The sequence below is a fragment of the Hyla sarda genome, chromosome 3 (assembly GCF_029499605.1).
Source record: "Hyla sarda isolate aHylSar1 chromosome 3, aHylSar1.hap1, whole genome shotgun sequence".
Classification (NCBI taxonomy): domain Eukaryota; kingdom Metazoa; phylum Chordata; class Amphibia; order Anura; family Hylidae; genus Hyla; species Hyla sarda.
In genome coordinates this window covers 346618531-346641407 of record NC_079191.1, presented here as the reverse complement: position 1 = coordinate 346641407, position 22877 = coordinate 346618531, and the positions used below count along the sequence as shown (strand labels likewise).

The 22877-nt window shown below is 44.7% G+C and overlaps 1 protein-coding gene and 1 long non-coding RNA gene across 10 annotated transcripts in view; one reads left to right on the top strand and one right to left on the bottom strand.

Moving 5' to 3' along the window:
- Positions 1-22877, top strand: part of FEZ2 (fasciculation and elongation protein zeta 2) — a 91449-nt gene that overhangs the window by 52148 nt on the left and 16424 nt on the right. For 3 of the 5 annotated variants that reach the window (XR_008891500.1, XR_008891499.1, XM_056567500.1), the window contains exons 3-8: positions 280-396; positions 1314-1458; positions 7050-7318; positions 10960-11040; positions 17513-17588; positions 19535-19600. Coding sequence is in view for 3 of the 5 variants with exons in the window: in XM_056567500.1 (XP_056423475.1) it covers positions 280-396; positions 1314-1458; positions 7050-7318; positions 10960-11040; positions 17513-17588; positions 19535-19600 (754 nt within the window). In the remaining 2 variants the exon portion in view is untranslated. Of the gene's footprint in view, positions 1-279; positions 397-1313; positions 1459-7049; positions 7319-10959; positions 11041-17512; positions 17589-19534; positions 19601-22363; positions 22411-22877 lie in introns of those variants that run through there. The other 2 variants (XM_056567501.1, XM_056567502.1) reach the window with 2 other exon arrangements.
- On the bottom strand, positions 3289-21631 carry LOC130362650 (uncharacterized). Of its 5 annotated transcripts, none has more exons than XR_008891501.1 (7): positions 20428-20852; positions 20000-20055; positions 13256-13361; positions 10906-11011; positions 7416-7632; positions 6953-7159; positions 3289-3564 (listed from the first exon to the last, which is right to left on the bottom strand). It is a non-coding gene; the product is annotated as an uncharacterized LOC130362650 (long non-coding RNA). The 5 variants fall into 5 exon arrangements; XR_008891504.1 differs by having other exon boundaries at positions 20592-20852; XR_008891502.1 differs by lacking the exon at positions 10906-11011 and having other exon boundaries at positions 3292-3564.

The following is a 22877-nucleotide window of genomic DNA, read 5'->3' as shown; positions in this document are numbered from 1 at the left end:
ACATGGAATACATGTTTTTTTTTCTGTTTGGATTCTCCCACAGATTCCCAATGAAAACAGTGCAAAGCTGATCCAATGTGGTTTTCATGTTAATTCGGGAAAAACTGAATAAGGCCTTATGTTATATCCCTAGGAATTCTTTGAAGCTTTCTTATTCTGGAGCTGCATTCTGACAAGTTCACTGTTTTCTCTTTACTTTCCCATTTCTTGTAAGGTTTTGTGACCCTTTCTGTAAAGAGACAACCTCCACAGGTGTAAAGAAGCATTTTCTCTTTTCAGGTGGACAATAATCTGAACCTGGACCTGTCTGATGATGAGGAGCTGAGGGAACAGCTAGATATGCATTCAATAATCGTATCTTGTATAAATGATGAACCTCTCTTCACAGCTGAGCAGGTAAATGAAGAACTTACTTTGGGCCTCTAGTTCTTTTGTGGCAGGTTTCTGTTGCCTTGAACTTGAAGAATAATGTGGTATGCCAAAAGGTGTCTGACAGAGGGAGAGACTTGTTATAGTCCCCACTTAGTACATTAGTTTGCCCTAACAGGTAGAGCTGGGCGGTATGGCCAAATATGTGTATCACGGTATTTTTGTAACTTATGGCGGTTCCACGGTATATAACGGTATTTCTTTCACCACCCCCCCAAAATCATGTTACCCGCCAGCGCTGTTCTGCTCCCCCCCAATTAATTATCAGCCCAGCGGGGTACTACTTACATGCCACCCGCAAGCACTGCCCTCCTCCTCTTTGTTGGGGGCCGCCGGTGCTGGAACTCTATACTGTACCCTTACGCCAGTGGTCTCCAACCTGCGGACCTCCAGCTTTTGCAAAACTACAACTCCCAGCATGCCCGGACAGCCAACGGTTGGGAGTTGTAGTTTTGCAACAGCTGGAGGTCCGCAGGTTTGAGACCACTGCTGTATCCCTATGCCCGGGCTGCAAAAAATAAAGAAAATAAATTTTAACTTGCCTACGTCGGCCTTACGCTGGGGACTGGAACGTCGGACAGCCGTCAGCCTATCACCGGCCGCAGCGATGTCCCACCCCGGCCAGTGATAGGCTGAGCGCACTGTCATGTAAGGAGCTCTGGCCGGCTTCTTACATGACAGTGCATTTAACCTGCCAGAGCTCCTTAGGCTGAGCGCACTGTCATGTAATAAGAAAAGCACCGGACATGTCCTTTAAGCAATGGCTGGAGTTGCTTCTCTTTACTCTGTATACTCTGTATACTGTGTATAGGATATGTGTGTGATAAGTATTCCTTCTCTTGCAACATGGGTGTGACATTTTTACGATCCACCTCTCCTGGCAGGTTATTGAAGAAATTGAGGAAATGATGCAAGAGTCACCAGATCCAGAAGAGGATGATACACCTTCTCAGTCAGATCGGCTCTCGCTGCTTTCACAAGAGATCCAGACACTCAAGAAATCTTCCACCGACAGTAGCTATGAAGATAGTAAGTAGTTATAATTGGAAAGGGGAGGGTTTGCCTTCTGTTGCCCATATACCTCATCAATACGTAATAATCGGCTGCTGGCATATACCTGCACCGAGAGCCAGGGCCCAATTTACTTTATTGGTCAGAAGGAAGTCAGATAGTGACTGTTTGGATCATTCCCAGCACTTACTATACAAGTGTTTTTACCAGCTACACCTTTTGGGTCGGAGTAAAAACCTATGTACAGTACGTGCGGGAAATGACCAGAACATAAGGGGAGATTCATTACAACTTGTGTAGAGGAAAAGTTGACCAATTGCCCATAGCAACCAATCAGATTGCTTCTTTTATTTTTCAGAGGCCTCTGAAAAATAAAAGCCATCTGGTTGCTATGGGCAACTGGTCGACTTTTTTTCAGCACAGGTTTTGATGAAGTAAATGGGGCATGTGGCTTTCTTTGCCCGTAAAAGTTGGCATCAGAGGCCAAATTGTGATCTGAACGAGCCCTAACATTGTAATAAACAATTTCTTATCCTGAAAGCCTGAGAGTATAATAGACAGATCAGACAAATAAGCTGATGTTTTTGGTTTTTTTTTCAATGTGATGCACATGCTATAATATAAATGCTATGAAAGAGTAGCAAAGAACACTGCAGTTTCTATATGATAAATCATTTTGTCAGTCTGTGTTGTTTTATATAAAAAAAAATAAAAAATAAAACTTCCTTCCCGGTTCACCCATGGTCTTTAGTATCTGCACCCTGTTTCCTCTGCATTTCATTTTCTGGATGCAGGAAAAGGAAAGAAAAGACAGGGGGAAAAAAATTGCGGTGCAATGTGCCGTTACTTCTGGTAAAATAGGGGAATAGTGACAGGTGTAGTGGTTTGCTTACCTCGTGGCGTTGTACTGGGAGTACAACACCTATGAGAGCCTATCGCCCGAATTTCAGGGCAGTTAGCCGGGGTGCAGCCAGGAGCGATCCCGTCCGGAGTGGGTCTCAGGTCGGTTAGGCAAATGGAGATAGAGTCCACATAGGTGGGCAAAAAAGGTGCTCCAGTCGGCGCTTCTCCCGTAGTCTCCAATGAAGGAAATCGAAATCTGTATTAGAAAGAGTATACTCGGACCATCGAGTAATAAAAAAAACCTAGAAAGTGTATTCACATGAAAGCGCTAGGACTACGCGTTTTGAGGGAAGGTACTCCCTCTTCATCAGGTCCAGTGATTGGCCGGCTCATCGCAGTGTCATATTTATACACAAAAAAGACCGCGAAAATAGCGGTAACATCAATACATATAGATAGGGTTTTAAAGGTTGGACATTTTATATATTATATTTTATATCTGTTGAAATTATTTATGCTTTCTGTAATTTGTATATGTATTGATGTTACCGCTATTTTCGCGGTCTTTTTTGTGTATAAATATGCCACTGCGATGAGCCGACCAATCACTGGACCTGATGAAGAGGGGGTCCCTCCCCACGAAACGCGTAGTCCTATCGCTTTAATTTTCTGGAGCTACAGATGGCAGATCGCATTGCTGCTCTGCCAATCACTGGCTGAGGCTGGCCTCCACTGCGTTCAGTGATTGGCTAAGCTGCAATCTGATGTATTGTCTGTAGCTCTGGATGTGAATTGATGCTGTGATGGAGACCAGGAGTTGATAGGGGGAACAAGGGAGATAAGTAGAGTTTTTTTTATTTTTATTTTTTTCTCCCCCTCTTTTTGGTCCTTGCCGTGAACAAATGAAGAATCCATAGCATGCGTTCCATGATAGCCACTCAGATTGTACTTAATCATCCTCTGACCGCATCTACAATGATTTTTAACTGGAGGCTCTTGTAATATGCAGTTAGAGAGAAATCATACTGATTCACCTTATCCAAAAACACAGCCACAGTCAATTCCAGTTCATTAAAATGTATTTTAGCATAACTGAAAATCCGACATGAAAGGCGTCTTCTAATTGCTTTGAGATTATTCACCGTCCTTGAGTAGAAAGTGCCTGGAGATGTGGAGCTTGAACAATCCTCCTGCACTTCTGACACCGAAAGAGAAACATAGCCAGTGGGGACGCGAACAAATGTGACTTCAAAGTGCTCCACTTCTCCAAGCTAGAGAACCCTAGATTCACAGAGAAGGTGTAAATGTGACAGGTTGTCAAATACTGGGAAAGATTCTACTGTATTAATGATAGATATTCATACACACAGAATCTATACGAGGGATCCAAAGGGAAAGAAAGCACAACTACTTACTAAGTTTAGATCAGTGTTTTCCAACCAGGGTGCCTCCAGCTGTTTCAAAACTACAACTCCCAGCATGCCCAGACAGCCTTCGGCTGTCTGGGCATGCTGGGAGTTGTTTGGCAACAGCTGGAGGCACCGTGGTTGGGAAACACTGGTTTAAATTATGTCCAGGACTGCTTTTTTGTTGATATGCCGTCTCTACCTCTGTATTTATGCAATTTTATATTGCAATCCAGTGTCTGGATTGTTATGTTGTGTTCTACATGGGTATCATAATCTGGGTCGCAGACACTTATCCCTAACATTGTACTGTAGAGCTACTTATGGTCTTGCATTAGATTTATCGTTTGATAGGCTAAGAATGGTCAGGGCGGACATCTTTGCTCAGTGAGGCACTTGTTGACAGGGGTATAACTATATGGGCCCATTTTCCTAATAAGATGAGACCTCTATACTTTTTTTTAAAGGGGTACTCCGCCCCTAGACATCTTATCCCCTCTCCAAAGGATAGGGGATAAGATGTCAGATCGCCGCGGTCCCGCTGCTAGGGAGCCCCGGGATCCCCGCTGCAGCACCGCACTCTCATTACAGCACAGAGCGAGTTCGCTTTGTGCGTAATGACGGGCGATACGGGGGACGGAGCAGCGTGACGTCATGGCTCCGCCCCTCGTGACATCACGGCCCGTCCCCTTAGTGCAAGTCTATGGGAGGGGGCGTGACGACCGCCATGCCCCCTCCCATAGACTTGTATTGAAAGGGGCAGGCCGTGACGTCACAAGGGGCGGAGCCGTGACGTAACGATGCTCCGGCCCCTGTACTGCCAGTCATTACGTGCAGAGCGAACTCGCTCTGTGCTGTAATGATAGCGCGGTGCCGCAGCGGGGATCCCTGGGATGCCCAGCAGCGGGACCGGGGCGATCTGACATCTTATCCCCTATCCTTTAGATAGGGGATAAGATGTCTTGGGGCGGAGTACCCCTTTAAGACCCCTTGCACATGTCACGGTAATGTGTGCATGAGCTATTGGTTACATATTAAAATTTTCAAAAATGTATGCTTTTCAGTTCTGAATTACAGCAATTTTATTGTTTGTATATACAGCCTAAAGGGATGTTAACGATCTTGGGCATTTTTTACATATCTACAGGTTATGTCTTAAATATATGAGCGGGTTAAAAGGCAAGACAGACTCTGCACACTGTGGTATGTTAGAAGTGATGTGTGAATGACTCAAAAGATATACGCTGCTGTCGGGGGAAGCACTTACATGGAGTACGAAAGAGTTGAAAAGTGAACCTAGGCTGGGTTGACACCACGTTTTTGCAATACATTTCCCGTATCAGGTTTTTGATAAAAAAAAAAAAAAACGGATTCCTCAAAACTAGGGATCGACCGATATCGATATTTTTTTTTTTTTAGTGCCTATACCGACAATCTGTGGCCTTTCAGGCCGATAGCCAATAACTTATACCGATATTCCGGTATAAGTTATCGGCTATTTCAACCCCCCCCCAGCAGGGCAGAAGTCGTTGCAGATCAATGATTTAAAGCGGGCGCTTTAAATCAATGAACTGCAGTGGCTTTTGCGGTGCCAGAGACTGCCGCCGCCACCCGCTTCTCTCCCCTGCCTGTCCTGAGTCGAACCACCACAGTTGCCCCATTTTCTCCCCCCATCCTCTGCCCACATACCGCCGCCGCTGCACCATTGCCTCCCCCCATCCGCTGCCCACATACCGCCGCTGCCCCACCGCCTCCCCCCCCCCCCCCCATATCCCCGGTTTTATAATTACCTGTTCCCGGGGGTCCGCGATCCTTCTGGCTCCGTCGGCGTCCTGCTCTGTCACTGTGCATACTGACGGGGACGTCGCGTTGGGGACGTCACTCGTCATTACGCAGCGCACAGCAATAGTGCAGGAGCCAGAAGGATCGCGGAACCCCGGGAACAGGTAATAATTATAAAACCGGGGATGGGGGGGGGAGGCGATGGGGCAGCGGCGGTATGTGGGCAGCGGCGGTATGTGGGCAGCGGATGGGGGGAGGCAATGGGGCAGCATTATCGGCATATCGGCAAGGTAATTGCCGATACCGATAATGTCTAAAAACCTGACTAAACTGCATCAAAACATGTGCACAATCCATATAATCCATATACGGTTTGAAAAATGATGTCCGGTTGCATCCATTTTTTAAGAAAAAAAATATATTTTTTTAACTTTTCACTCCATTATGAATAAAGTTTCACTTGTTTAATTGAAATTCCAAGAAAAAAACTGTGCAAAGTCAAAAACCGGATGGAACTGTAAACACATACGGTTCTGTACGGTTCCCATTGACTCCCATGTTAAACGTATACGTTTCAATACGGTTTTTCACCTGGACCAAAAACCATGGTAGGCTACGATTTTGGGTATGGGAAAAAAAAACTGACAAAACCGTACAGGATGCAAAACAGACACAATCGGATGCATCTTTTGGCATACGTTTTTTTAATTGAGAGTCAATGCATACGGTTTTCAATACGGTTCCGTACGGTTTTCAAATTGAAAACGTATACGGAATTTTAAGCAGTGATCTTATTGGTTGCTATGGGCAACTGGGCATTCTTTCTTCTGCACATGTGTTGATCAGTCTCTCCATTGTTCTGACAAGGGCTGGAATATATTGGGCAGCAAGGGAACAGACAGGTCTTTAAACCTAATGGGGGAGATTTCTCAAAACATGTGCAGAGGCAAAGTTGCCCATAGCAACCAATCAGATCGCTTCTTTCACTTTTCATAGGCCTTGTTAAGAATGTAAGAAGCGATCTGATTGGTTGCTATGGGCAACTTTGCCTCTGCACAGGTTTTGAGAAATCTCCCCCAATGTGTTGGAAGCAGGAAAATGGGCAAGTGTAACAATCTGAGTGACTTTAAAGGGGTACTCTGCTGCTCCAAACTGTTTCAAACGCTCGAGCCGGCACCGGGAACTCGTGACGTGAGCTTGTGACGTCATAGCCCCCCCCCCCCCCAATGATGTCACGCCCCGCCCCCTCAATGCAAGTCTATGGGAGGGGGCGTGACTACGGTCACGCCCCCTCCCATAGACTTGCATTGAGGGGGCAGGGCGGGACTCCATGTGGGGGCGGGGCCATGAGTTTGTTCCAAACGCTGAGCAGCGGAGTACCCCTTTTAACAAAGACTAAACGGTGATGGCTACATGGCCGTGGAAGCTTAAGGGTGGTAGCTCTTGTATGGGGTTGCCAGTATGAAGTGGTAAGTGCTTACCAATAGTTGCTGGTTTTAATCTTCTGGACGATAAGTGTAAATGTATTTGATGAAATAATCGTGGTCTAACTGGTCTATTACTCCTGGATTTCCATAGGGGTGAAGCAGATGTCTGTCGCAGAGTTAAATGATCTTCTGGAGGAAATTGAGATGCCCATTAAGGATTACTCGGAGGAGCTGGTGCAACAGCTGGCTTTACGGGATGAGCTAGAGTTTGAGAAAGAAGTGAAAAACAGCTTCATCTCTGTACTCATTGAAGTGCAGAACAAACAGAAAGAACACAAGGAGAACGTGAAAAAGAAGAGGAAGATCAAAAGTAGCAGCACACAGAATGGCAAACAGGAGAAGGGTCATCTGCCTGGGACGGTAAGGCTAGATGTCTGCCAGACTGCTTAAAAGCCAATAGAGAATAGAATGGAGTTGAATGGTGTTTACTTTAAGGTCAAAATCCACGGTTTGTTACCTGGGATCCTAGGAGGCTGCAGTCCGTTTTCTTTCTTCTGGCACCAGCTTGTTGACCTCCTCACCCCCAGGGGCAGCATACAGCTATTAGACCTCCGAGATGGGGCCATGTAGTTACTGCAGCAGAGGGAACTTGTTGTCCTAGATTCACTTCACAGTTGGGATGAGCTTTTGGTTTATATGGCAGGAAAATCTTCCTGGCGTTATAGCTAAATTAGCTAAAAAGAGAAGAGAGAGCGCTCCATAGCGTAATACCGCAGGTTTAGAGTCCACACATGTAATGGAAATGCCCTTACCAAGTGCGGTTGTGTAAGCTCACACACAACAGTGAGTGAGAGGTAGATCCAGTCTGCAGCCTTCCCATCCGAATAGGACAATAGCAGGGGGAGACTTCTGAAAATGGTGGGATTCAGCGGCGCTGACCAGGCGCAGAAACGTCCGGTAGGTACGAAGGTAGCTTTATTAAAACAATGCAACGCGTTTCACCGCAGGTGAAACGCGTTGCATTGTTTTAATAAAGCTACCTTCGTACCTACCTGACGTGTCTGGTCGCTGAATCCCACCATTTTCAGAAGTCTCCCCCTGCTATTGTTATAGCTAAATTATCTTGTATTAGACATGCTGTTATAGTCAACATAACAACATGCAATATGTATATCTTTTATTGGGAGTTATTGTCACATATTTATACAGCTAAATAGGTATATGATGGTTTACATCTGGTGAACACCTTTTAATCCATAAATATGGTGTAAACCTAGTGCTACCTGGTCTTGCCTAAGCAGCAACTTTTTTTCATGTATGAGAGGCCTACAAGACAGTAAAAGCATCAGTAAAGCGGCTGCACTTTTTAAATTCTATGCAATTCTATGTTTTAAAGGGGTACTCCGGTGCTTAGACATTTTATCCCCTATCTAAAGGATAGGGGATAAGATGCCTGATCACAGGAGTCCCGCCGCTGGGGACCCCCGTGATCTTGCACACGGCACCCCGTTTGTAATCAGTCCCCGGGGCGTGTTCGCTCCGGGTCTGATTACCGACGACCACACGGCCAGCGGCGTGTGACGTCACTCCTCCGCGTGATGTCACGCTCCGCCCCTCCATGCAAGCCTAAGGGCGGGGGCATGATAGCTGTCCGTAGGCTTGCATGGAGGGGCGGAGCGTGACGTCACACGGGGGCGGAGGTGTGATGTCACACGCCTCTGGCCTTGTGGTCGTCGGTAATCAGACCCGGAGCGAACACGCTCCGGGGACTGATTAGAAACGGGGTGCCGCGTGCAAGATCCCGGGGGTCCCCAGCGGCGGGACTCCTGCGATCAGGCATCCCTTTGCATAGGGGATAAGATGTCTAAGCACCGGAGAACCCCTTTAAACATAGCCTTACAATGTTACATTTGTGGAAATGGTTTAAATGGAAGAGCCTTAAAATTAATACAAAAAAACCCACTTGATTATAATGGCATAGGAAAAAGCCTATTGATACCACAGCTAAGGACTGCTGAGAAAATGTTCTTATTTCTTAGGAACTGCTATTCTGTTCTGCCAGATCTGTGACTGTTCTTTATTTACATTAGACTGTCTTGTCCACTTTACTTATTGCCGTTTTATGGCCATGTCTGCTATTGATGTACCTCGGATGTTAATTTTTAAATCTACCCATACACATTTGATGGAACAGGCCATTTGTCCCCTAAGTAAAAATATAAAATGTATTTAATTCTATTTAAAGCCTCTTTAATGTGAGAACTGTCATAAAAATCTTGAGACCTCCAGCTACAGCTTTGTTTGACATCTTACCCTAGACATCTTCTCCCCTATTCAAAGGATAGGGGATAACATATTTGATCACTGGGGACCCCCCGCGATCTCCGTGCTGCACCAGACATTGGTTTAGAGCATCGGGTTCAGTGCCGGAGGCTCGTGACGTCACGACCGCGCCCCGCATGTGATGTCATGGCCACGCCCCCTCAATGCAAGTCTAGACTTGCATTGAGGGGGCGTGGCCATGACATCACATGCGGGGCGCGGCCGTGACGTCACGAGCCTCAGTCTCGCATCGCCAGTCATCTGGCACGGAGCAAAGTTCACTCCGTGCACCGGATGTCTGGGGTGCCGCAGCTGAGGCGGCGGGACCCCTGCAATCAGACATCTTATCCCCTATCCTTTGGATAGGGGATAAGATGTCTAGGGGCGGAGTACCCCTTTAAGCTGCAGCTACATTTGTAGTACATATGGGCATTTATGTAACCGTTTTTATGGTTTGGCGCCTGTGCACTCCTAGCTTCTTGACTCCTACTTTTTTATCTGTGCACGAGTTACAATATTAATTGGTTCCAGGACGACCATTGTATGTTGAAACCATTGTATGTTGAGACCATAACTCTATGGAAACCTGGTAATCGGTTCTGAAGCCACCAAAATGTCATCCAAAAATAGGAAAAACAAGATTAAACAAAAACAAGTTGATAACTAATATAGATAAAGCAAATCCTTACATATAAAAGTAAGAAAGATCTGCTGGGAGCTGTAATCACTGTCTATGTCAGTGTTTCCCAAGCAGGGAGCCTCCAGCTGTTGCAAAACTACAACTCCCAGCATGCCCGGACAGCCTTTGGCTGTCCGGGCATGCTGGGAGTTGTAGTTTTGCAACAGCTGGAGGCACCCTCATTGGGAAACACTGGTCTATGTAGAGGACAGGAGCTTCTTCAGGGTCCTGTACATAACACGCAATGTCCTAAAAAAGTAAAATGGAGCCGCCCTCACCTGGTGTCCAAAGGAGCAGCTAACCATAGCATGGGTTAAAAGTAGTACAGAACATGTAGTACCTCCCTTTACTGTAGGGGGCGCTACCAGACACCAGTCAGTGCATGCACTTCAGTAATACAAGGGTTTTGCCAGTGAAATGTCCATTCTGATTGGTCGGTTCTTCCAGCCATTGACACGTTTCGCAGATTCCATAGCATTGTATGTTGAGTCTGGTTTCAAGTTACAATGGTCCAAAAAAGACCATTGGATGTTGAAACTATTGTATGTTGAGGCCATTGTAAGTTGAGTGATCATTGTATTTATTTTTCGTTTAAAATCTGTCCATCTACAAGTATTGAACACAGTGGAAATGGTTCAGTGAATGATTTAACTAGAAAGTTATTTATCTACGCCTAAAGATTTAATTCCCCTCGCATGTAAAATTGTCTTTGAGAAATGGACACATCACTTCTGGCTGAATGCTGTCCTGCTCTGAACTGAAATAACCCGAGGCAGGGATAAAAGAGGACAAGTGCAGGAACGTGCCGCAATATGTACACTAATATTTCCAGAACTGTTCCAAAGTCACATCGGAGGCCACACATAGCATTCATTTTTAGAAGAGCGGTTATCATAACGGAGTGCATTTTAGGTTCTAAAAATGTTATTCTTGAACTTGTGTTGTATCCATATTTAGTTGCATTCTTGGCTAATCTCACACTACATCTGTCTAACAACTTACTAACCTCCTTCTTTCTCTTCCTTCCTTTACTGCTTGCTGTGCTTCTGCGCTTCTTTAGCGTTTCAGCATGGAAGGCTTGTCAAACGTCATACAGAATAGCTTTCGCCAGACTTTTGGGAGTTCGGGTGGAGAGAAACAGGTGCCAGGATTTTATTGTCTTCCTCTTTTTCTCCTGTTTTCCCTTCTTTCTTTATCTATAGTCTGTACTTTTAGTCATTACTTACCGTATATACTCGAGTATAAGCCGAGTTTTTCAGCACGATTTTTCGTGCGGAAAACGCCCCCCTCAGCTTATACTCGAGTGAACTCTACGCCTGTCAATCCCTTCTCAGTGGTCTTCAACCTGTGGACCTCCAGCTGTTTCAAAACTACAACTCCCAGCATGCCCGGACAGCCGTCGGCTGTCCGGGCATGCTGGGGGTTGTAGTTTTGAAACCTCTGGAGGTCCGCAGGTTGAAGACCACTGCGGCCTTCGTCATCATCCGGACCCCCCCCCCCCCCCTTTAGTTTACTACTCACCTCCCCTCGGTGGGAAGGAGGGGTGAGCTGGTCCGGGCCATCTATGCTGCAGGGACCGTCCGGTGGGGAGGGTTAGTCATTCCGGGCTGTCCATCTTCACCGGGGGGGGGGGATGACTAACCCTCCCCGCTGGATGGTCCCTGCAGCATAGATGGCCCGGACCAGCTCACCCTTCCTTCCCACCGAGGGGAGGTGAGTAGAAAACTAAAGGGGGGGGGGGGGTCTGGATGATGACGTAGGCCGCAGTGGTCTTCAACCTGCGGACTTCCAGAGGTTTCAAAACTACAACTCCCAGCATGCCCGGACAGCCGATGGCTGACAGCCGGGCATGCTGGGAGTTGTAGTTTTGCAACATCTGGAGGTCCGCAGTTTGAAAACCACTGATGAAGGGATTGACAGGCGGTGATGATGATGGGGGTCTGGATGATGACATGAGGGGGGGGGGATGATGTATTTCCCACCCTAGGCTTATAGTCGAGTCAATAACTTTTCCTGGGTTTTTGGGGTGAAATTAGGGGCCTCGGCTTATATTCGGGTCGGCTTATACTCGAGTATATACGGTAGTTGCATGGTAAAGCTCTGTAACACCTGAATCATGGTTTCTGTCATAAATGGAAATAAAGCAAAGCACCAGATAACACAGCAGACGCCAAGGTGACAGATGGACCCATTGACTTTTATAAAAGGGTCAGTCAGATTCCACTTTAGTGTCTGACATTTTGTTAAAAAATCTAGCACTGTTCTTCCTTTCCACAACAACAGAATATGCAAAATGCTTTAAACCTACAACCACAAAATGACTTCTTATTAGGTCATTCTCTGTGCTCTGTCCATAGTCTACACTAACTTTCTGGTTATAAGAATGCAAAAAGTGTCACAAAGTGGTCCTGCACATTAGTCAGGTACAGTGTTTAACATACTAGATGACCTAAAAACAATGGCCCAGATTTATCAAACTGTGTGAGAAAAAGTGGAGACATTTTTCCACACCAACCAATCACAGCTCAGCTAATGAGCTCTGGTAAAGTGAAACCTGAGCTGTGATTGGTTATTGTGGGAAAATCCCTCCACTCTATCTATTAACTAGTTTGATAAATCTGGGTCAATGTCTTCTGAAGGGTCAGCTAAAACAGAAGAAAGCGCTCCATAGTGTGATACCGTATTTGTAGAGAATCGGTGAAGGATAATGAAATATGCTCACCCGCGATGGTTGTACCAAGCACAACAATGGTAAAGGCATATAGAGGAGAATGCTCCGATCTAGCAGCCGCTCCTGGGATAGATACAAACAACCACAATATTTCCTCCAAAACGAACCACAGGATCAAACCGGCGCTTGGATCTTGTTAGGAGCAATCCGTTTATTTTACCCACAATGCAACACGTTTTGCGGTAAAAAATGCCTGATGAAGCTGTTTTTACCGTGAAACGCGTTGCATTGTGGGTAAAATAAACTGATTGCTCCTAACAAGATCCAAGCGCCGGTTTGATCCCGTGGTTCGTTTTGGAGGAAATATTGTGGTGGTTCTGAAGGGTCAGGACTTTTTTGGTTGACCTATATGCTTTACAAGCAGAATGTATCAGAAAAGGGCAGGAACATGGACTAAACATTTGTAAATTAGCCCTAAATTATTGGGTAAGCAACTAGTGTGGCTCGTGTAAGCAACCTTTTCATATTATCATTTTTTTAATTATTTTTTGGGCAAAAATAATCCTTGAAAAAAAATAAATAAATAAATTAGCTGCCTTTGTGTCAAAGCTAGTTGTGGATATTTTGTAGTATTTATACACCATTCTTTTTGAAGCTATGCTATATACAAAGTTTTCATACCTACCAAAAGATATAAGTGCCTCCTTACATCATAAGACTTGTAGACTCTTCTTCTTGTGTCATACACTTAAACAAGTGGGCTCAGCTACAATTCTGATCCAGGCGTGCCACTATGTGTATCAAAGCACAAACACTACAACTACAGCGCACACCCAATATATATGTGTACCAAAAAATTATTTCTTATAAATTACAGATAAGACACTTAAAGACATCTAAAAGACTAAAAGCCACTACACAAACAGGGGGGCCCCCCAAGACCCCTCCCAGGGCCCCTGCTTTATCTAAACATAGTATTATTGTACCAGTCACAATAGCCTGTTAGGTAAACCAATAACACGGGTTGTGTTGCCCGTCGACAACTTCCTCAGGGGTATTGTGGTCATATTCACCATCCTCTGCTTTATATATACAATCTAATGAATTAAATAATTATCAGGAGGAGGTACCTGGTGATCCGTGGTGCAATACATGCCTGCATACCTAGATGCCAACGGGCGCCCGCTTGTATAATAGTGTGTTCTATGTAACGAATAATATATTGGTGTATGGATCATGGTATGATAGAACCAATAGGGGATACTCTGATGTGGGGATAATACCATTATACTTCTGTAAATGGGTGTGTGCCATTATAGATCATGTATATGTACGGATTTAAGAACATAAGAGGTATCATGTATTGGTACATAGGAGCTAAGGGGATAAGAGATCTATCGGAATTTAGCCATGCATTATTATCTACAGTGGTCCTTCAAGTTACAATATTAATTGGTTCCAGGACGACCATTGTATGTTGAGACCAGAACTCTATGGAAACCTGGTAATTGGTTCTAAAGGCATCAAAATGTCATCCCAAAAAAATAGGAAAAAGTGAGAATGAAAGAAAAATAAGTAGATAACTAATATAGATAAAGCAAATCCTTACATATAAAAGTAAGAAAGATCTGCTGGGAGCTGTAATCACTGTCTATGTCAGTGTTTCCCAAGTAGGGAGCCTCCAGCTGTTGCAAAACTACAACTCCCAGCATGCCCGGACAGCCAAAGGCTGTCCGGGCATGCTGGGAGTTGTAGTTTTGCAACAGTTTGGGGCAGCCTGCTTGGGAAGCACTGGTCTATGTAGAGGACAGGAGCTTCTTCGGGGTCCTGTACAGAACACGCAATGTCCTAAAAAATAACATGGAGCCGCCCTCACCTGGTGTCCAAAGGAGCAGCTATCCCTGGTACAGGTAAAGTGTACAGAACATGTAGTACCTCTCCCCCCCCCCCCCCCCCCTGTACTGTAGGGTGCGCTACCAGACACCACTCAGTGCATACGCTTCAGTAATACAGGGGTTTTACCAGTAAATTGCCCATGCTGATTGGTCGGTTCTTCCGGCCATTGGCACGTTTCACAGACCTGGACTGTCCGTACATTGTATGTTGAGTCTGGTTTCAAGTTACAATGGTCCAGAAAAGACCATTGTATGTTGAAACTATTGTATGTTGAGGCCATTGTAAGTTGAGGGATCACTGTATATGTATACAGATTGGAGGTATGTTATGTCTGAGCACTCATGGGTGAAATGTTGATGATGAAGTGATATACGTTGGATATATATATATATATATATATATATATATGTATATGTGTGGAATAAGGAATGTTATGCTTAAACACTAATGGGTGTAATATTAGAAAATGATGGCTGCTATGTGAGGTGGTGACCTGGATACTACGGTACTATGGCTGCCTTTGGTACTAGTCTATCGAGGATGAAGAGTGATGCTTTATATTCTACTTTGAATGTGAGGATCTATGGAAAAGGTGATAGATGTTTACATGCAGGTGCAATGAGATATTGAGGCGCAGGCGCATATATGGATCGGGGAGAGTTGTGATGAATGTCAAAATGCAGGCGCAGCAAGGTACTGATGCGCAGGCGCTGGTAGATGCAAATTGTGCGAATTGTGATGTAAGTGGATGGGGAGACAGAGCGGATGTGATCCGGGGATTACCCAGAAGTACAAGCGGGCGCCCGTTGGCATCTAGGTATGCAGGCATGTATTGTACCAGGGATCACCAGGTACCTCCTCCTGACAATGATTTACTTGATTAGATTGTATATATAAAGCAGAGGATGTTGAATGTGAGTACAATACCCCTGAGGAAGTTGCCGACGAGCAACGTAACACGTGTTATTGGTTTACTTAACAGGCTATTGTGACTGGTGCAACAATACTATGTGTAGATGAAGCAGGTGCCCTGGGGGGGGGGGGGGGGGGGGTTCTGTTTGTGTAATGGCCTATGCCCTTTTAGATGCCTTTAAAGGGGTACTACTGTGGAAAACTTCATGACCACAGTGCTCTCTGCTGACATCTCTGTCCATTTTAGGAACTGTCCAGAGCAGCATATGTTTGCTATGAGGATTTTCTCCTACTCTGGACAGTTCTTAATATGGACAGAGACGTCAGCAGAGAGCACTGTTGTCATGATGACAGCAGAGAGCACTGTGTTCCAAAAAGAAAACCATTTCCTCTGTAGTATTCAGCAGCTAATAAGTACTGGAAGGAGTTTTCCATGGGAGTACCCCTTTAAGTGTCTTGTCTGCTGTGTAAACGTTATGTAATTTATAATGTTTTTTGGTACACGTATATATTGGGTGTGTACTGTATTGTGTATTCCTTTTCTCTTCTCTTATTTGTAGTATTACTCTTGTGTGGCTATTACAGTCAGTGCAGCAGAACAATAAAATCTGGAATAGGTAAACTGCAATTGGCCAATTGTTGCAAAAACTGCAATGCATTATCTTAGTGGTCCAGTCTAGGGGATTTTTTTCTATTGTACTCGCATTAAGTGAAGTGTATTTTGTGTATTTTCTTCTCGCAGTATCTGGGTTACCTGCAGTTATTTCAGGATTATTTGAGAGGAACTAGTTAGATTTGTGGGATAAACATACAGGGCTGCGCAGCATAATTGAAGCTGATCAGACAGATCAAGTGCCTATTAGCAGGTAGACTCCGCCATCTGGCCTCCAGGACAACAGGAATCGTAGCACGCATAATTCCTACACATAGGGTATACAGAAGAATAACTTGCCCCCTCTTTTTTCTTTTTTAGGAACATGTAGGAAATCCTGCAGACTGGCCAGCAGTCTTGTGGAGATCTTGAAGAAAAGACAAGGGTTTATTTCTTGCTAATCTGTTCCATTTTGGCTGTAAAGCAACTAAAAGGTGGAACCTAAGGGAGGATAATCCAATGACTGAAACTTATAGATAGTGGATGTGTCTAATCGTGGGGGTTCCTGAACTCTGGGACCACCTGTGATCTAGAACGAGGACATGGTCCTTACTGAATGGAGCAGCCGGTTGCCACTGGAGCCTAGCACTGTATTCATCTATAGAGGATGAATGTTCCGTAGAGAATGAATTATGACAACTCCCCCTTCTTCCCACCCGGCTCCATTCAGCCAGCACAGTATGTTCCCCCATTTTTAACAACAGCGGCCGGACCCTCTGCTATGAGACACCCACAGAATACGGAAAAAAAAAATCACTGAAATACCCATTTTAATAGTACTTTCGTCCTACTGCAGTCTGGGCACAGGGGGGGGGGAGGCTTCTACAGACACCCACCAGACAGTAAGAAGGGAGAGGGGAGACATGGCTAATTTCCTGGAACAGTAAAGAAGAGGAGAAGATCCATCAATTCCTTTAAAACTTCAATGTTTTATTCCAAACGATTAAAAGTTGCAGGATAACCACACATCACACCATCTAGTCGGTAACACACTCCCAATAGACGCGTTTCGAGCGCATACGCAATGGTGGTCAGGAGCGCGTCCATTGGGAGTGTGTTACCGGCTAGGTGGTGGGGTGTGTGTTTATCCTGCGACTTTTAATCGTTTGGAATAAAACATTGAAGTTTTAAAGGAATTGCTGGATCGTCTCCTCTTCTTTACGGTCACGTACAAAGCTGGGCCAGGCTTCAGTCCGTCCAAGACCAAAGGGAGGGGAGCCGAAGATTTATCTGCATTTACCATCATTTCCTGGAACACAGCGAGGATGTTTTGTTATAGGTTTCTCAATGTGTATTTATGTTACTGTTGTATCTTGTAATACAAGAGGATGAATGGAAAGGAGATTTGGAAGTGCTGGGATATTTTGGGAATCTAGTAATCTTTCAGCTAAACATTATTCACATAAGTGACTGTTAAGTAAAGTGGTTATTTTGGAGTGGTTTTATATAAGTTTTTATTTTAATATATTTTTTAATTTACAGTATTTGACAACTGTTATTCCTTACGAAAAGAAAAATGTCCCTCCTTCTGTTGAAGACCTCCAAATACTAACTAAGAGTAAGTACGAACAATTGGAATACTGCTTTTGCTGGGCATATTAACAGCATCTGACTGATGGGTGTATCGGCTCACGAACCCCCCAATTAATGCGGCTAGCCAGCATTTTTTTTAATAGAGATGAGCGAACTTACAGTAAATTCGATTCGTCACGAACTTCTCGGCTCAGCAGTTGATACTTATCCTGCGTAACTTAGTTCAGCCTTCAGGTGCTCCGGTGGGCTGGAAAAGGTGGATACAGTCCTAGGAGACTCTTTCCTAGGAATGTATCCACCTTTTCCAGCCCACCGGAGCACCTGAAGGCTGAACTAATTTATGCAGGATAAGTCATCCACCGCCGAGCCGAGAAGTTCGTGACGAATCGAATTTACTGTAAGTTCGCTCATCTCTATTTTTTTATTTAAAGTTTTTTTATTTTGTTGCTGAAAAAATGGTTTTTCACAGTTAAATTAACTTTTGCTCCCATCCACAAGGCCCTGACTTCTTTGTTTGGAATATCATGACAACAGAGAGCGGAGTAAAGCACTCTGCTTTTTATGGCAGCTCCATAGACAATGAATGGGGCAGTGGCCTGCATGTGCGGGTTGCCACTGCCTTCAAAACAAGAGTCACGGCCCTGTTCTGGAGATCTTGGGGAGTCCGACCGCGGGGACTCCCCATGATCTCCACAACAGGGCCTTGATACACACATGCATGCCACTGCCCCATTCATTCACTATCTGGCACTTATCTGGCACCATTACTAGCCTGTTGAGAGAGGACCAGGGAGAGTTCATCAGTGAAGACCACCAGAATACATAGGATAGCAGGGATTGTGGACCAGGTAAGTGAGTACAGTGGTCCCTCAAGTTACAATATTAATTGGTTCCAGGACGACCATTGTATGTGGAAACCATTGTATGTTGAGACCAGAACTCTATGGAAACCTGGTAATTGGTTCTGAAGCCCCAAAATGTCATCCAAAAATAGGAAAAAGGAGGATTAAAGAAAAATTAGTAGATAACTAATATAGATAAAGCCAATCCTTACATATAAAAGTAAGAAAGATCTGCTAAGAGCTGTAATCACTGTCTATGTCAGTGTTTCCCAACCAGGGTGCCTCCAGCTGTTGCAAAACTACAACTCCCAGCATGCCCGGACAGCCGGTTGCTGTCCGGACATGCTGGGAGTTGTAGTTTTGCAACAGCTGGAGGCACCCTGGTTGGGAAACAATGGTTTATGTAGAGGACAGGAGCTTCTTCAGGGTTCTATACAGTACACACAGTTTCCCAAATGGAGCCGCCCTTACCTGGTGTCCAAAGGAGCAGGTAACCCTGGCACAGGTACGGAGTAGTACAGAACTTGTAGTTCCTCCCTGTACTGTAGGGGGCGCTACCAGACACCAGTCAGTGCATACGCTTCAGTAATACAGGTGATTTACCAGTGAATGCCCATTCTGATTGGTCAGTTCCTCCAGTTGTGACACGTTTCACAGATCTGGATTGTCTGTACAATGTATGTTGAGTCTGGTGTCAAGTTTCAATGGTCCAGAAAAGACCATTGTATGTTGAAACTATTGTATGTTGAGGCCATTGTAAGTTGAGGGATCACTGTACTGTGTTTATTTTTTTCTAGTCTTTATAAATAACTCATTCTAGTAAAAAAAAATTAATAAAAATAAAAAAACAACCATTGCTCGCTCACATGTCCTTCTATTTGTTTTCTCTTAGGAAAGTATTGTAATTTCCTGACTTAATAAGCGTTCCATGGCATTCTATTGTACATCTCGTGCAGTAAAGCTTTCTAATACAAGGCTTTTTTATTTGATGCTTTCAGCCTCCGCTGGCGCGTAAACTGATATAAATGTATACGGCTGCATCATTTAGAGCTGTTAGACATGGGGGTATTTGTAATTGCTCGCTCTTTACCATTGAATATACCCCATAAATGTGTTTATTTGTTTACAGTTCTCCATGCAATGAAAGATGACAGTGAGAAAGTACCAACGTTGCTAACAGACTACATTTTAAAAGGTAACGCCTATCAACATAGCTGCATTACACACATACAGTATAGAGATGAGCGAACTTACAGTAAATTCGATTCGTCACGAACTTCTCAGCTCGACAGTTGATGACTTTTCCTGCATAAATTATTTCAGCTTTCTGGTGCTCCCGTGGGCTGGAAAAGGTGGATACAGTCCTAGGAGACTCTTTCCTAGGACTGTATCCACCTTTTCCAGCTCACCGGAGCACCTGAAAGCTGAACTCATTTATGCTGGAAAAGTCAGCAACCGCCGAGCTGAGAAGTTCGTGACGAATCGAATTTACTGTAAGTTCGCTCATCTCTAGTTATCATCGCTAGGCAAAGCACTTTGGAAACGACAATAGTTCTTAGAACAAACCAAAGACACATCCTTGTATCAAATGCACCTATCAGTGTCTCTTCCCTTGCTGTCATCTGTTTTGTGACGGGCTGTCTGATTCTTCTGCTCTCAATGAAGGACAAATACATTATTAAACAAAGGAAATCTATACCTAGAAATATTTACCCTCTAGACATTTTTTTATATGAATGGTGCATATTGCCTGTTTATTATTCAAAGTATGCACAGAGACTGGTTCAGATCTGCGTTGTAGGTGTATTTGGAGCATCCATTGCAGATTTGTTCTAAAATCCTGCAAACCTGATGGACCCCATTAAATTTAGCAGGGCCACACCATTATTATTATTTTTTTACTCCTAACATAGTGTCCCTGTGTAATGTGTTGTTATCTGAATCATATGATCAGTCATTAGTGTCTCCTCTTCTCTTCCCCCCCCCCCCCCCACATTAGTCTTTACTGTCCCCTCATCTCACCACAGGTGTCAGTTATTACAACCTCCTCATCTTCCCCCTGTGTATCAGTCTTTACTGTCCCCTCATCTCACCACAGGTGTCAGTTATTACAACCTCCTCATCTTCCCCCTGTGTATCAGTCTTTACTGTCCCCTCATCTCACCACAGGTGTCAGTTATTACAACCTCCTCATCTTCCCCCTGTGTCTCAGTCTTTACTGTCCCCTCATCTCACCACAGGTGTCAGTTATTACAACCTCCTCATCTTCCCCCTGTGTATCAGTCTTTACTGTCCCCTCATCTCACCACAGGTGTCAGTTATTACAACCTCCTCATCTTCCCCCTGTGTCTCAGTCTTTACTGTCCCCTCATCTCACCACAGGTGTCAGTTATTACAACCTCCTCATCTTCCCCCTGTGTCTCAGTCTTTACTGTCCCCTCATCTCACCACAGGTGTCAGTTATTACAACCTCCTCATCTTCCCCCTGTGTATCAGTCTTTACTGTCCCCTCATCTCACCACAGGTGTCAGTTATTACAACCTCCTCATCTTCCCCCTGTGTATCAGTCTTTACTGTCCCCTCATCTCACCACAGGTGTCAGTTATTACAACCTCCTCATCTTCCCCCTGTGTATCAGTCTTTTCTGTCCCCTCATCTCTCCCTGTGAGTCATTACTATCCTCTCATCTACATTTACTGCTGCCCAACCCCAGTGTGTGCAGTCATAAGTGTCCTTTTGTCTTCATAAAAACTAAAATAAAACTGTTTTATAGAGATGAGCGAAGTTACAGGGATTTGATTCGTCACGAACTTCTCGGCTCTGCAGTTGCTGACTTTAGCCTGCATAAAATAGTTCAGCTTTCAGGTGCTCCGGTGGGCTGGAGACTCACTCCTAGGACTGTAGCCACCTTTTCCACGCTGAGCTGAGAAGTTCGTGATGTATGGAATCACTGTAACTTCACTCATCTCTACTGTTTTACTTACCTCTGCCCCCGTTCCCACGCTGATACCACATTTTTCCTCTGGTGTTCAACAGTGGATGTTTTGGTCAGTGTTCAAGTGTCACATGACTGCCGCTGCCAATCAGCATCCTCACTGTGACACTCTGCACTCCTAAATATGGAGTGTCACTAGCGAGGCCACTGATTGGCTGCAGTGGTCACCTGACCTCCGTTGCTCCTTACAGGAGCACCAACTGCAGGCAGAACTGGGGATCAGCTCAGAAGAGGTAAGGGAAACAGGTGCTTTTTTATTTTTTTTATTTTTTTTTGTATCGGAAAAAATTCTCAGTCGCCGTGGCAACCTGGCTCCTAGGATTTGTCAAGCCATTTCTTTCCATAAGCTGTAAATAATATTGACCAATTATACGTTGTCATTTCTTGTGTGGAATACAGGCCCAGCTATTGGTTTTCCCATGTATGCCACAAAAGATTATGGGGGTCCAACTGATATATTTAAGGCGTGTCCTGCAGTCTAAAGCAGGAGCATAGCAATAGAGGTAGCAGAGGATGTAGTCGCATCGGGACCCTGGTGCCTAGAGGGGCCCCAAAGCACATCTTCCCCATAAAAGACCAGTATTATAAATAGCATACGGGGCCCTGCTGCAGATTTAGCATCGGGGCCCAGAAGCTACAAGCTACGCCTCTCGTCCAAAGGAATACTTTTAACTTCCATGCACCACAGGAAAATCCTATGAAGTGCAGCCATCATTTCACTCTTAGCGTATTATGTATTTCTACAATAAGTTGCAGAGATGCCGTATAACCATGTCAGTACACTTCAAAGATAGAATCTCTCTAGATTTTACGTATCTAACAATTACTCCAGAAATGCTGGAGAAAGGAAGGGCTCCCTCTCTTCTCAAGAAGGACATTACACATCTATGTATGTTTCTCGCCTTTCTGTATGTTCTTCTGTCTCTGTTTCACCTGACTTCTCTTGTTTTTGTGTTGTGCCAGCCCTGGTGTAATACTGGATAGCTATAAGGTTTGTTGAGATGTATTGCTGAGACTGTGAAGAGCATGTCTTTAACTCTTGACGTGTTGGATTTCTGAAATGGCCCATGCATAGGCCAACACCGGATCCCTTTCATGGGAGACATAAGGCTGTGTTGACATTTGCACCATCCACTCTATTTTTCTGTTCTGTCATAAGTGCCAAAACATGAAGATTGTAGTGCCGGACCCATCACACAGCATACACCACCGGCGCCTAATTGACCCCACTGACCTTTTAAGGGGGTTAGTTGGATTCAGTCATGGTGTCTGCTGTTATAATGAGGAAAAATAATTTGCTTCACTATTCTGTTTGTTAAATATGACCGATTCTGCAACAAAGCCTGTAATGTAAAAGTTAACAGAGCCTTAAAAGGGGTACTCCGCTGCTCAGCGTTTGGAACGTGCAGGCAGCTCGTGACGTCATAGACCCGCCCCCTCATGACATCATTCCCCGCCCTCTCAATGCAAGTCTATG